Genomic DNA, 15348 nt, shown 5'->3' on the forward strand with positions numbered 1-15348 from the left:
CCAGCCAGGCGGGGTGGAGGGGGAGGGAATTACTTCCTTCTGCAAGCACTTAAGCTAAATAGCACTGCTTTATGTGAAATCATGAGAGGGTCTTGCCCATAAAAAAGAATGAAATCATGCCTTTTGCAGCAACATGGATGGACCTAGAGATGATCGTACTAAGTGAAGTAAGTCAGACAGAGAAAGACAAATATCACATGATATCACTTATATGTGGAATGGAAAAAAATCATGTAAATGAACTTATTTACAGACTGGAAATAGGCTCACAGACATAGAAAACAAACTTATGGTTACCAGAGGGGGGAAGGTAAGGAGATAAATTAGGAGTTTGGGATTAGCATATACACACTACTATATATAAACTAGATAAAGAACAAGGATTTACTGTATGGCACAGGGAACTATATTCAAGGTCTTGTAATAACCTACAATGGAAAAGAATCTGAAAAAGAATATATTAGATATAGATATAGATGGATATAACTGAATCACTTTTCTGTACACCTGAAGCTAACACAACATTGTAAATTAGCTATGCTTTAATTTTTTTTAATGGTTAAAAAAAAAAAGAGGGCCTTGGTTTCTGATTTGGGGCCTCCCACTCCATTCTCCATGCAGCTGGAGGGGGTGCATAGTGGGGAAGCCACAGGCCGGGCAACCAGGCTTCCTGGATCGGACTCTATACCACCACCTCACTCCGTGATCCTGGGCAAACTGTGCCTCAGCTCCCTTAGAAGGTAGAAACAGAGATGAGAGTACCTATCCCCTGATGGTGAGAATTCGATAAAGCCCAGAACTGTTCCCATCCGTGTCAGCTATTACCAGTATCACGAGCCCTCCCCAAAAGTGAAAGCACACCGCTGCAGGCCAGGAAATAGGAAGGGGCTGAAGATTTGAGCTGGGCTCTGAAGAGGTCGGGTGGCTGGAGGGGGGCAGCCAGGGACAAAGATGGGGAGGGGGCAGGGAAGCATCAGAGGGGATGCCCCCCGGTGTAAAGCCACTCCTTTGAAAGAGGAGTCACTTCAAGTCCCGCTGGTAATTAAAAGTACACATGATTTTAAAACACATTCTAAATGGATCCAAGTAACTGCTTGGCTTTTTGGCCCTACAGCCCTGAATGAAGAAATCAGCCATTTCCAAAAGCGGAAGATGTTTATTTTAGTGTCCACGGTGATGACCTGGGCGCGGTCCAAACCCCTGGACCCAGTAAGTAGTGTGCTGGCTTTTCTTTTATGCAACATTTCACCCCCGATTCCTTGTAATCTGCACGCGAGAGCTTTCTACAGTGGATGGTGTATTCTTACACTCCTGAACCCTACCCCGTAATAAACACTCTGCAGAGTTCACAGGTTCAAAGAACACTGCATTCTAAGGGGCCACATTGTTTTACATGCCCCTTAGAAAAAAGAAGAAAATGCCACCTAGTCAAGTATAACAATGCTTATCACTTTTTATTTTAAATGTATTGAAAGCCCTCTCGTTTAGACTTGTTTAGACCCGTATCTTTGTCATATACATTCCTGTGCATACCTTAAAAGGGAAAATATAAGCAAAATACGGTGGTTATAGTATTCCCCAAACTTCTTCAAACTCAGAGCCCAGTTTCTCTGAATCACACCTGCATTCTGTCTGTTTTCACACAATAACTTAGTATAAAACCTGAGTCATGTCATTTATCTCTAGGTAGTTTCCTATAAAGCTCATGGTTATTATTTTGCAAAAAATATGGATTCAGAGTCATTCTTCTAGTATTGCTTATTTTCTCCCCTGAGACCAGATTTCCATTTGCTTCTCTGCCCCAGTGCCTGTGTGCCTATGAACTATCTTTTCATCTCAGTGCTGAGTCACACTCTAATCTTTTTAAAGACATCTGCAAAAGGCAATTAGACCAAAATGCATAGTACCTAACTCAGTTTAAGGATGACAGTATGTGCTCAAGGTGACCTGAAGGTGACCCAGGCTCCAGCGAGGACAGCGCGGATGCTTCTTGGCTGACTACATTGTGATAAACCATTGACGACAAGACACATTCTAATTTCAGAGATGTTAAAATGTGAAAAAAAAAATGCACGTGTTAGACTCAATGGAATACGTTATTTATAATAAGGAAATATTTAGGGATTTATCATACTTATTGCATCAAAGGCTGTTTGTTTAATTATCTCTCCCTCAGTGGACTGGGAGGTCTTTGAGGGCAGGGACCAGAGGTTTCCCGTCCTTTTCTTATAAAGCTCTCCCACCTACTACTCCGTTTGGTTGCTATCATCTCAAAGAGGAGGCCAGTCATTTTATTCCTGTTGAAGTTGTATCCCTCAAAGATTCTAGTAAGTGTCTGCTACAGAACAATCATTGGCCATTTGACTGGACGGTCATTTTGCTGGCCTGATTGATCGTCATCACTCCTTCAGTTATAAACTAACTTGTACTGACTTAAGCAAAATGGGGATTAATTGACTCATATAACTGGTAAGTCCAATAATGGACTTCAGGCACAGCTGGATCTAGAGGCTTAAAGAGTGTTCTCAGAAATAACCTACTCTTTTTCTCTATTCACCTGCTTCTTTTCCTCTCTGAGTAGGCTTCATTCTCAGGTAAGCTGTCCCCTCCTTCTGGCCCCCAGGAGCTCCCAGGCTTACATCCCTAGAACTTCGAGTGTCTTTTCCATTTTGACCATGTCACAACCCAGCACTGGAATATGCTGTTTTTCCAGGTCTTAGGTCACAGGCCAAACTCTAAACCAGTCACTGTGGCCAGGGAAATGTAGAGCTCTGATTGGCCAGACCTGGGATCACGTACCCACTTCTAGAGGCAGGGGTGATCACCCAGCCCTGACCTCGCGTCTAGATTGGCAAGCAACCTTGCCCTCTGCTTCCCATTGGGTTTGGCCAGTGGGAAGCGCCAGTGAAGGATGGGGAAAATGAAAAGAGTGAGGTCACGGTACTACCCCTCCAACTCCTTTCTGCCCAGTTGCTACTGGCCGGCTGAGTCCTTCAACCAAAGTCACTGCTCCTGCCAGGCAGCCCTCCCCACACTGCTCACCCCCAGGTCCTAATTATCGCTTGCGCCCTCTATACTCTGGGACCTTCGAGTGGTCCAGAGCACCCTGTTACTGACTCCAGGGTATGTGATTTCCCTATACCTGCCCACATCTTTGTAAATAGTCCTATTATTAAACCTTCCTCAAATTACCCACATTGAGTGTGCCATTTCATGCTAGGACCCTGACTGATACTTCATGGTTCACTGAAGTCAGCTGAGCTTGTGAAAAGTCATGACTTCATAATGCAACTCAAAAGAGAAAAGTGAATACGATTGGGGTAGATGCTGCTGTTTTCCGGTCAAATAGCCATCCTCCTGTCTTCCCATCAGAGTCCTGATTTGTTCAGGTGTCCACGCTGCCCATGAGACCCAGGGAAGGAAGTCTCTATCCCCAGCTCCAGGGGAAAAAATCCTAATTAATTCAAATGACCCATTGCCTCCTTCCAGTCCAATCTCCAACAAACAGCTTAAGTGATCTTGTTAAAATATAATTCAGGGATTTCCCTGGTGGCGCAGTGGTTAAGAGTCTGCCTGCTAAATCAGGGGACATGGGTTCTTTCCCTGGTCCGGGCAGATCCCACATGCCATGGAGCAACTAAGCCTGTGCGCCACAACTACTGAAGTCCGCACTCCCTAGAGCCCGCGTGCTGCAACTACTGAGCCCATGCACCGCAACTGCTGAAACCCGCGTGCCTGGAGCCCGTGCTCCACAACGGGAGAAGCCACCACAGTGAGAAGCCCATGCACCTCAGCGAAGAGTAGCCCCCGCTCACCGCAACTAGAGAAAGACCCAACACAGCCAAATAAATAAGTAAAATAAAATATAATTCACATTGTGTTATAGTCCTGCTTAAAGTGCTTAAGACCCTTCTACGCTCCTAGAATGAATCTAAACTCCTTTACATGGTCCACAAACCCTGGCAACCTGGCATTGCCTACCCTTTTTTTTTTTTAAAGGTTTTTATTTTAAATATTTATTTATTTATTTGGCTGTGCTGGGTCTTAGTTGCGGCACGTGGGATCTTTAGTTGTGGCATGAGGGATCTAGTTCCCTGACCAGGGATCGAACCCGGGCCCCCTGCATTGGGAGCGTGGAGTCTTAAACACTGCACCACCAGGGAAGTCCCCTGGCATTACCTACCTCCTCCTCTACCAATCCCCAGCTTGGCTCCAGTCATTTCAGCCCTTCTTCCCATTTCTCAAATCTGCAATGATTGTTCTACCTCAGGGTCCTCATCCTTGTGTTTCCTCTGCCTCTCTGATTAATTTCATGTAAGCCCTGGACTCAGATGCTTTGGGCTGGTTATTTAACTTATACCAATGTGATGTGATTGAAAGGCTCCTGACTGGACTGTATATTTTAGAAATCCTACTCCAAATAGGACCTCTAAATCTGGATGGATTTGGGGGAAATCACTCTGTATCATGGATCTCAGTTTCTCCCTTTGATTCTCCAGGAAGTTTTTATTTAATTGTTCTTCCATGGGAGGAGTGTACAGCAGGGTGAGTTGCGGAGAGACTGAGTGATGAACAGCTCAGTACAGGGATATATTTTTCTTTCTCTTTCCTGATTCTTAGGGCAAACTGATATCTTTTTATTTTTTTGGTACGCGGGCCTCTCACTGCTGTGGCCTCTCCGCTTGCGGAGCACAGGCTCCGGACGCGCAGGCTCAGCAGCCACGGCTCACGGGCCCAGCCACTCCGCGGCATGTGGGATCTTCCCGGACTGGGGCACGAACCCGTGTTCCCTGCATTGGCAGGCGGATTCTTAACCACTGCGCCACCAGGGAAGCCCGCAAACTGATATCTTATCCGATGAAGACAGCTTTTAAGGCCTGAGACAGAAACTTGCACATGGTATGTTCTCATTAATGTGGGATGAATTTTAGGGGAAGAGGCAATGTGGAAAAGAGAAAAAACACACATAATTTAGGTTTAAAAAATGAGGGCTTCCCTGGTGGCACAGTGGTTAATAATCCGCCTGCCAATGCAGGGGACACGGGATCGAACCCTGGTTCTGGAAGATCCCACATGCCGCGGAGCAGCTAAGCCTGTGTGCCACAACTGCTGAAGCCCGAGCACCTAGAGCCCATGCTCCGCAACAAGAGAAGCCACCGCAATGAGAAGCCCGCGCACCACAGCGAAGAGTAGCCCCCTCTCTCCGCAACTAGAGAAAGCCCGCGTGCAACAAGGAAGACCCAACACAGCCAAAAATAAATTAATTACTTAATTATAAATAAATAAAAGAACTAAAAACATTTTTTTAAAGACACATTAAAAAAAAAAGAAACTACACACATCGCAAGAGCTATTAAGAAATGGGTTTTTTAATGCCTTTATGGAATCACAGTGACAACATGTCACTGTCTCAACAAAATAAAAGAAGATATTTAAATTTTTTATTTTGTTTAAATTAAGTTTAAATGATAGAATCTGGCTAGCTAAAGCATTTTCAAGAAAATTAAATCACTATAAAAATAAGCAGTAGTTTTTAGAATGCTTTATTTGAGCTTAAAGGAACATAGTCTCCCTAGCATCTGTGGGCTTAGCAGTTTCCTTAGCTCTAACACATGGAGTCTGGCCTTTCCTCTCTCATAGGGTGATTCTGAGATTCCATTTACTGAAGAGGATTATCGAAGAAGAAAGCACCATCCTAATTTTCTGGACCACATAAATGCTGAAAAATTGGTTCTCAAGCTTGGGAAAAAGGTAAGTCTCGAATAGTAGAACCTTTAGGGTAAGAAAAGCTCTTTTGGAAGCAGCTTACAATGCACATGGTCAGGACTGTTCCACATACTCTATGTGTACCATGTCAGCTCGCTCCCCACGTCAGTATTTAGTTCCCACGTCCTTATGCCCGCAGAGCTCCAAGCTTCAGGCTCCCCCAAGAGGCACTGTCCCAGGTCCTGCCCCACGTTCTTTTCCAGCCCCCTAAGATGGAAGCCTTGTATGGAGTCCCCATCAGAGCTCAAGCCCTCATCTCCTAAGGGGTCTGTAGGTCCAAAGAGTCCCTTGGTCCAGAAGAGTCAAAAAGCTGAGAGTGGGAATGGGGAAGAGGGAACCACATTTTCCGTTCTTCCAGACTCTATCTCATTAGTTTCTTTTTTTTTTTTTTTTTTTTTTACGCCACCAGGGAAGCCCTATCTCATTAGTTTCTTACAGCAGCTCTGAAAAGTGCATATAAACCTCATCTTACAAGGAATTCCCTGCTGGTCCAGTGATTAGGACTCAGCGCTTTCACTGCTGAGGGCCCGGGTTCAATCCCTGGTCAGGGAACTAAAATCCCACAAGCCGAGCAGCCTAAATAAATAAATAAAAATAAACTTCATCTTACAAACAAGGAGACGGAAACTTCCAGAGGTTAAGTAACTCGCTCAAGGTCGCATAGCTAGCATTTGCTGAGCACTGTTAGCCTCGCCTGATCTACTCCTTGCAGCAACTGTCTCGTGTACATACATAATTATTCCCATTTCACAGATGCAGACACTGTGGGAAAGAGCAGAGCTGGGATTCAAACCTGGATCCATCAGATACCAAAGCCTGTGGGTTTTGTTCTTATTTTCTCCTGACTCCAAAACTCCGTCATTCAGTAGAGTTGATCCTGACACATCCGTGTCACTGATTACTGACACACCTCTAGCTGGGAAGTTCACGTAAACAAAAAGAATAGCTTATTAGCCTTCTGTAGCAGCAAAAGTTATCATTTTGAAATCCATATATTATAAAATTGTTTTATTTCTCTTTAATCAAGATAGATGACAGGAATGCCCTGGTGATGAATAAGTAGTAACAACTAAAAATTATTGAGGGCTTGCTTACCATGTACCAGGCACTGCACCAGATGTATTACTTACAGTACCTCATGTAATCCTCCTATATCTCATATGTAATCCTCACAATTCTGTGAATTAAGTGCTATCATCATCATCCTCATTTAACTTAGGTAGAATTTATACAGAACCCTTAAACCTCTAAAGGTTCCATCCACTGCATTTTTCCCGTTATCGGAAGACCTACGGTAGTGATATGTAATGATAGTTCTAAGATGACACCTAGTGGTCTCAGAGGATATTACAGTAGGAACTTGGTCCTTGAATTCTGTCCTACTAGTAAATGTTTTTATTTTATTTAAATTTTTTTTGTTTTACTTGGCAATACAAACACTGTGAGTATAAAATATTTGAAGGAAAAAACATGGGATTATGCATTTTAGTCCCTTTTCTACCCATTAACTTATGACCTTAGCCAAGTCATTCAACTTTTGGAGTCAAATAAGTAAAATAAAGGGGTTAGACTAGAAAATCTAAATTTCTTCCAACTCCAAATCCTACAACTATATTATTTTATTAAACTTTGAACATTGCCCCAAATATAAAATTCATGCTTTATTGATCATTTATTTCAAATTCATCGATTGAGAAGGCATGATCACACATGCAAAAATAATAGATGTGAATGATAGTCTAAAATGGAGAAATAAGGAATTCCCTGGTAGTCCAGTGGTTAGGACTCTGCAATTCCATTGCAGCGTCCACGGGTTTGATCCCTGGTCTGGGAACTAAGATCCCACAAGCTGTGTGGCACAGCCAAAATAAATAAATAAATTTAATTAAATAGAGAAATAGTGTCATCTTAATATCTTTTTTTATCATAAAAACGTTAAGTATGTCCCATGCTCTAAATTATACGATCAAAATTTAATTTCAAAAAAAATTTTTTTTAATCCCAAGCTTTCCTAATCACTCTTTTCTGAAAAATTAATAAGATAAGGTTGATCTGGCCAACTTGGTCATCTTAATAACCCTTCTGTAACCTAGTGTTTTTCATCAAATAGGTAGAACCTTGGAAGGAATCATTTAGCTCATATCCGTTAAGATCTTGCTATGTAACAGGCACTGTGGCTAAGAGCTTGCCTCACAGCCATGAACAAAACAGACGTGGTCTCTGCCCTCCTGGGGCTGGTTGTCCAGTGTTCATCAACTGTCACCACATCTGCAGTAATCACATTTATATTTACATGTTATATTATAAACACAAGAAGGTGGACCAGTTTAGTTTTTGAGGCAAGTTCATAGGCTTTTTAAATCCTTTGGGGCATTTTCACTTATCACTTTCCCTAGGACAGGTAGGAAAAACCAGGGGACTGGGTCACCTTGTCCTTGCCTCTCTTATCCACTCGTCCAGATGTACAGGAATGTAGATCAATTATGATGATATGGTTCCTCCTCAAAAAGCTCACTCAGAGACCCCAGTTCTCTCATATCAGGGATGAGGGTGTGTGTGGGGGGGCGGGATTTTCTGGTCTCTACTTGGGTTCCATCCTCAGTTCATGATTATGTCTTCAACTTACCAACATCCAACCTTCCCAAATCGAATCACAGTGGTGATGGAGGGTGTCTGTATTGATAATTCTACTTCTGACACCAACTACAGCGTTCTAATTGGATGAAGAATTAGCAAGAAGAGGCCAGTCAGAGCACACATATGCTCACAAATCATACTGTCTCGGGTTAGATTAGATCCCCAATGTAATTAACCAAAGATTAAACATCTCAAGTGGGACGGCTCATGAGTCAAGTGTTTAACGGAACCTAAACAGGTCTCTGTGGGTCATTGCACCTTTTATACTTGGACCTCGCATTAGCAATACAGAAAAAATTGCACCAACCATTGCATGAGTCTCTCTGGATTGTTACGTTAAACATCATCAAAGCCACGTGGTTATTGGATTATGAGAGTGGAGAGCATCAGAGGAAGAGAATCAGTGCCCAGGTATCCCTAAGTATTACCTCTGCCTTAAGCTTTTCAACATGCCAAAAAGCCTGTTTCTACACAGCGTAGCTGCTAGTACCTCGATGACAGTAAAAAATAGTTGAGTATTGAGGCAAATTCTCCCAGCACCTAAATTACTCCTCCCGGATGAAGGGAACTCCATGTCTATTAAAATCCTATATTAAGGCCCATCACGAAATTCCTTGGTTCTATGTATGCCCCCTCCCCTACTCGGTAATTAAAGACCATCATGGATGGACAGATTTTTACATCTTCCTTTGCCTTTCGGTGCCCGGCATAGCACTTAAAGGTGGTAAGTCTTCACAATAATAAACTCTGGCTTTCATTTAATTGAGTCCCAATTAAATTTTAATAGTGGTCAGTGGGGTTGAGTTCCCTGCCTTTTAAGAGATACTTTTTTTGTCCTAAACAGTACATTAGGAGCTTGAAAGAGGTGATGAGACTTACTGAAGTGCTCATTTAAAATAATCATTAAAAATAATCTGACTCAACGTGGTTCATAATAATATATTTAGCTTTTTTCTTGTATTTTATCTAATAGGTCAGAAAATTTGCCACTTACGTAGTTGCTGCCGGACTTCAGTATGGAATGGAAGGAGGCATCTTACATGCTTTCTTTAAGGTATGACTTTTCCATGACTATAACTTTTTTTAAGTGTTTTACACTAAGGTTACACAATTCGAAGGTTATGTACTGGCTAGGCCCATTTAATAGCAGAAAGTTAAGGAAAATATGGATGTCCAACATAACTACCTCTTTTTCTTGTATTTCCCACACTCAGAATAATAAAGGAAAAAATGGATCTCCTTTCATTCATGAGGCAAATGTTGATCCAGTGCCTACCATGTACCAGAAACCATTGTAGATACTGGGAACACAACATGGTAAAGTCCCTGCCCTTGTGGAGCTTACATTCTAGTGGGTGGAGAAGAAGAGCGATAGATAATGAACAAGTTAGCCAGTAAACAGAGTATTTCAGATGTTGAAAAATAATCTGGAAAACAATGAAGCAGAGAAAGGTAGATAGAGCATGTGGGGCTAGGGTTGGGGGGTTAACATGTCTTTATGTGATGGTTGAGGAAGGCCTTTCTTTTTTTACTTTATTTTATTTTTATATTTATTTTACTGTAGTATAGTTGATTTACAATGTTGTGTCAATTTCTGCTGTACAGCACAGTGATTCTGATATATATATAGATATTATTTTTCATATTCTTTTCCATTATGGTTAATCACCAGATATTGAATCTAGTTTCCTGTGCTATACGGTGGGACCTTGTTGTTTATCCATTCTGCATATAATAGTTTGCATCTGCTAATCGCAAACTCCCACTCCATCCCTCCCACATGCCTCCTCTCCCTTGGCAACCACAAATCTGTTCTCTATGTCTGTGAGTCTGTTTCTGTTTCGTAGATAAGTTCATTTGTGTCATGTTTTAGATTCCACACGTAAGTGATGTCATATGGTGTTTGTCCTTCCCTTTCCGACTTACTCCGCTTAGTATGATCATCTTTAGGTCCATCCATGTTGCTGCAAACGGCATTGTTGCATTCTTTTTCATGCCTGAGTAGTATTCCATTGTATATATGTCGCACATCTTTATTCATTCATCTATCGATGGACATTGAGGTTGTTTCCACGTCGTGGCTATTGTGAATAGTGCTGCTATAAACATAGGGGCGCATGTATCTTTTTGAGTAATAGTTTTGTCTGGATATATGCCCAGGATTGCTGGATCATATGGCAACTCTATTTTTAGTTTTTTGAGGAGCCTCCATACTGTTTTCCATAGTGGCTGCACCCATTTACATTCCCACCAACAGGGTAGGAGGGTTCCCTTTCCTCCACACGCCTTCCAGCATTTGTTATATGTAGACTTTTTAATGATGGCCATTCTGACCAGTGTGAGGTGGTACCTCATTGTAGTTTTGATTTGCATTTCTCTAGTAATTAGTTGAGCATCTTTTCATGTGAGGAAGGCCTTTCTAATGATGTGACATTTGAGCAGACAGTGAAAGGCAATGGGGAGCCAGCTAAGTGGCTTCCTGGGGAAAGGCAGTGGGCCCTGCAAGTGCAAAGAACCAAGGCAGGGGCTTCCCTGGTGGTACAGTGGTTGAGAGTCCGCCTGCCGATGCAGGGGACACGGGTTCGTGCCCCGGTCCGGGAAGATCCCACATGCCACGGAGCGGCTGGGCCCGTGAGCCGTGGCCGCTGAGCCTGCGCGTCCAGAGCCTGTGCTCCACAATGGGAGAGGCCACAACAATGAGAGGCTGGCGTACCAAAAAAAAAAGAACCAAGGCAGAAACGTGCTGGCTGGGTTAAGGAGCAGCAAGAAGACCAATGTGGCTGAAAGTGCTGGAGGATGGGGGGTGATGGAGTCAAAGAGGTGATGGAGGAGTCAGATGGATCCCAGCTTTGTAGCCCATTGTGAGGGTTTGGGCTTTTATTCTGAGTGGGTTGGGAAACAGACTATTTTGAGCATAGAAGTGGCCTAATCTGTCTTAAGTTTTCAAGGATAACGCTGTTCTGCTGAGTTGAGAATGTACTGTAGGGGGCCAAGAGCAGGGTAGTACCTAAGACCTGGGTGGAAATGGTGGAGACACTGAAGATGTTGGGATTTGGAATGTTTTGAAGATGAAGCCAATGGGATTGGCTCCAAGCTTGGATGTAAGGGTGACAGAAAGAAAGTAAAAATGACTTTAAGGATTTTGGTGCAAGTAACCAGAAGTAGGGAGTTGCCGTTTACTGAGATGGGGAAAACTGGGAAGGGACAGATTAGGGCGAGGTATGCAATCAGTGGGAAGTTCAGGATCTCAGCTTAGACACGTTGAGTTTGAGATGGCTGACATCCAAGTATCGATACTCAGCAGGGAGAGAGTTGGACGTTGCACTGGAAGGTGGGAGGTGTGTTTGGAGATTATGGAGGTAGTCAGGACTAGAGTTATAACCTTGGAAGCCATCAGCATATGGGTGGAATTTAAAACCACAAGACTGGATGACATCACCTAGAGAATGAGTATGGAGTAGAGAAGAGGTCTGAGGACTGAGTCCTGGGACACTCCTTTATTTGGAGATTTACAAGGATATGGGAGGGAGTCGGGAAAGGCAGCTGAGGAGGAGTTCCCAGTGAACCAAGAGGGGAGTGTGGAAAAAGACACGTGAAAAAAGTGTTTCTAAAATGAAATAATGACCAACCATATCACACACGGCAGATAATCAAGTAAGATGAGACCGGAGGATTGATCTGGATATTTTTGGAATCGGGTAGAACAAAAGCCTGATAGGAGTAGGTTCAAGGAGGGAGCACGAAGAGAGGAAGTGGAGATGGTGAGAACAGAGGAGCATTCTGAGAGATTTTACTGTAAAATGGGGCAGAAAAAGAAGGCAGGAGCTAGGAAAAGAAGTTTCAGGAAAGTGTTGGCTGGTTGGTTTTTTAATACAAGAGATATGACAGCTGAAGAAGATGAGCTAAAGAAAGCTCTTTCTCTTTGCCCATGCTCATCTAACTTTTACCTACCTGACCACCGGATGCTGGCCTTCCAGGCCTCTGCCCGGGACCCTCTTGTCTTCTCCATCTCCACTCTCTCCCTGGGTTGGGCTGTTCAATCCCATGACTGGTGCCAATGACTCTCAAACATCAGAGTCTCCAGCGGGACTCCCTCTCCTTAGTTATCACTCTGCAGATACATCACCTCAACTTGGATGTTTTCACAAATCCAAACTACATGGACAATCACCCCCATACCTGCAGCTCCTCCAGGGCCCCACCTCAGGAAATTGGACCACCTCCCACCCAGCTGCACCAATCAGAACCCAACTCCTTCCTATTTCTCATCCATCACAAGATCCCCAAGTCCTCTAGAGACGACCTCCCCAATATCTCCCTTCTCTCCAACCCAGCACCTCCAACTCCCCACCCAAAGGCTAGGAAAAACCCTCTCTTGTCCTCACCTGTCATGACCTCCGTCTCTTCATTTAAACTCTTACTTCTCATCATCCCTTCACAAGGCAACCAAAGCAAATCCAGTGATGTCACTTCCCTGCTTAAAACCCTTCAAGGGTTTCCCCAAGTCCAAAATATCTTACAAGATCCAGTGGTCTGCTGTGGCCCCCACCCCTACCTCTTTCACTCTTGAAAAGTGATATAAAATCATCTAGTACATGACAGTTAAACAGTACCTAGACTATCTATTTATTTACTGAAATATTTAATGAAGGGAAAAGACAAAGATCTGGACTCTGAAGATCAGGGTTCAAATCCAGTCAAAGGGACTCATTGGAAGTGTAATGTCCTGGAGGATACTTTATGCACTAAGCATTTCATCTACAAACTGACGATAATTACCCCCAGCCAGTGGGGGTAATTTTAAATTTTAATTCTCACTTTTGTGAGAATTAAAGACACCATGCATACTAAAGAATTTTCTTTCTATGCAGATGACCGCTAAAGACAGCTGATGAGATTATGATTTCTTGAAAAGTATTTCAGCCCTGAGGTTGCACTTTATTTCTCTTAATAGGATTTCATCAGCAACTAAATCTCATCAGAACTGATTTACAAAACATCTTGAAGCTATTATTTCATCGGATAGATAGATCTTTTTGGGTGCCTCTGACTATGGCTCTGTCTGTGAGCTGTAACAGTCAGGCACACATAACTGGGGAAAATATGCTTTTGCTTTTCTTTCCTTTAGCTAGCTTGGTCGGGTGAGGTCCCTGCATTACCAGTTTTTGGAGATGGAACAAATGTAATTCCAGCAATTCATGTTCTTGATCTAGCAGGGTAAGTATTCTACCAGATATACGACTTCCCAAGAATTAGCTGACTACCGTGTTTGTTTCTTACCGAGTGCTAAGACCCCCACGTGTATTATTGTATTTCTTCTTCACAACGACCCTAAGCAGAAGGTACTTTTATCATCTCCACTTTGCATCTGATGAAACTGTGTCCATCACCTAAAAGCTCCACACTTCTGATAGCAAGTTCAAGTTCACCTTTTAGAAACCTTACCAGCAGAATAGCACGTCTTCCAGTTTGGGAAAAGAACTCCTTATATGCGTTCTGGGGGCCTGGTCCTTTGTCCCAGGTGAGATTGATATGTCCAGCCCACCAACTTAAATTCCAGAAATTTGTGAACTATAAACCAGAAGCTTTTTTTCTTTTTTTTTGGCAATTGTTAAGTGATGTTAACACGTGTTTTTCAGACTCACGGAGTATCCCCGGGTCCCCTTCTCCTTCTTTGCAGACACTGACTTAAACACTAAGTCAAAGATAGGGTTTACTTTATTTGCAGTTCATTGCTTGTACATTTCGAGTTCCAGGGGCTTTATTCTGCCAACCCCTCGGCTCACCCCACAGGAGGGAGCAGTGCCTCTCTGAGATTCTTTCTGGTTTCTAGATACCCCCTCTTTCTCTCATTCACCAGCCACTATTAAATTAGTCTCAATCCCAAGCAGATTTACAGATTTACTGGGAAATAAGGAAGCTTAAACTTCAAGACCCTCCCCTGCATGGGTCCCTTCCACGACCCTGAACTTCATTTTTATTATTGTTCTCAAAGAGGGATTCCCTAAGTTGTCTGAGCTTCAGACTCTACATAAAACCTAGATCTGGGCTTCCCTGGTGGCGCGGTGGTTGAGAGTCCGCCTGCCGATGCAGGGGACACGGGTTCGTGAAGATCTGCTCCAGCCAACACTGACACTGGACACAGCAGGGCTGACACGGACCCTTTTTTCCTACAGAGATTTTACATGATTACATTATCAGGTTTTAAAGTTGTGAAAGAATCTTACATTATTAAATTAATTAAATTATTCCCATTACACAAGGACTCGGGGGCCCTTGCGGTAGCATTTTTTTCCAACAAGTTTCTTGAAGACTGTCAACTATTTAACAAAGAAAGAAGCTACAAGAGAAAATGTTCTGTGATGTTAATATAAAACAAATATGAAATGGATATTTAGACAGGTGCGTTTGTTTTATTTTCGTTTGACTGAAAAGGAAGCTGAGATGGAGGTAGAATCTACAGTCTTGTGACAGTTTTCCATTCACTATTGTTTCTCTGGAAATGTTTTCATCTGTATTCAAATCCCTGTTCTGCCCCTCACTAGCTGTGTGAATTTGGGAAAGTTGCTTAACCCCTTTGGGTCTGATTTTCTCATTTGTGAGATGCGGATGATAATAGCCTTACCTGAGAGGGTTGTTCTGAGAATTCCATGGGGTAACACCTGGAAAGCCCAGAGCACAGGCCTGATGGAGTTAAGCCCTCAGACATGTTGGCCATCATTCATAATTAATCCAGGGTAGGAAATCTAAGCCACTCCGTGCTATGTGACTTAAGGAGCCACAGCTTCTGTGAATCTGTGTTTTACTTTGTGAAACACCTTCCCCAAAGCATTGTTTGGGGACTTTAATGAGCCACTGGGCAAGCGGACTTCATCAACGCAAGTCCTGTTGGGGCTCAGCTACTCTTGTACCTGGGGCGAATCTGGAGCCAGGTGGACCTGGCTT

At 43.1% G+C, this 15348-nt stretch overlaps 1 protein-coding gene across 4 annotated transcripts in view; it reads left to right on the forward strand.

Annotated features, from left to right (window-relative positions):
• The window catches only part of AK7 (adenylate kinase 7), a 54197-nt gene that overhangs the window by 14053 nt on the left and 24796 nt on the right, over positions 1-15348 (forward strand). For all 4 annotated transcript variants that reach the window (XM_024759350.1, XM_024759356.1, XM_024759375.1 and 1 more), the window contains exons 4-7: positions 1115-1209; positions 5641-5751; positions 9377-9457; positions 13532-13620. In XM_024759350.1, coding sequence (XP_024615118.1) covers positions 1115-1209; positions 5641-5751; positions 9377-9457; positions 13532-13620 — 376 coding nt within the window. The remainder of the gene's footprint in view (positions 1-1114; positions 1210-5640; positions 5752-9376; positions 9458-13531; positions 13621-15348) is intronic.

The sequence above is a fragment of the Neophocaena asiaeorientalis genome, unplaced genomic scaffold (genome assembly GCF_003031525.2).
Source record: "Neophocaena asiaeorientalis asiaeorientalis breed wild unplaced genomic scaffold, Neophocaena_asiaeorientalis_V1.1 scaffold476, whole genome shotgun sequence".
NCBI classification, from domain to species: Eukaryota; Metazoa; Chordata; class Mammalia; order Artiodactyla; family Phocoenidae; genus Neophocaena; species Neophocaena asiaeorientalis.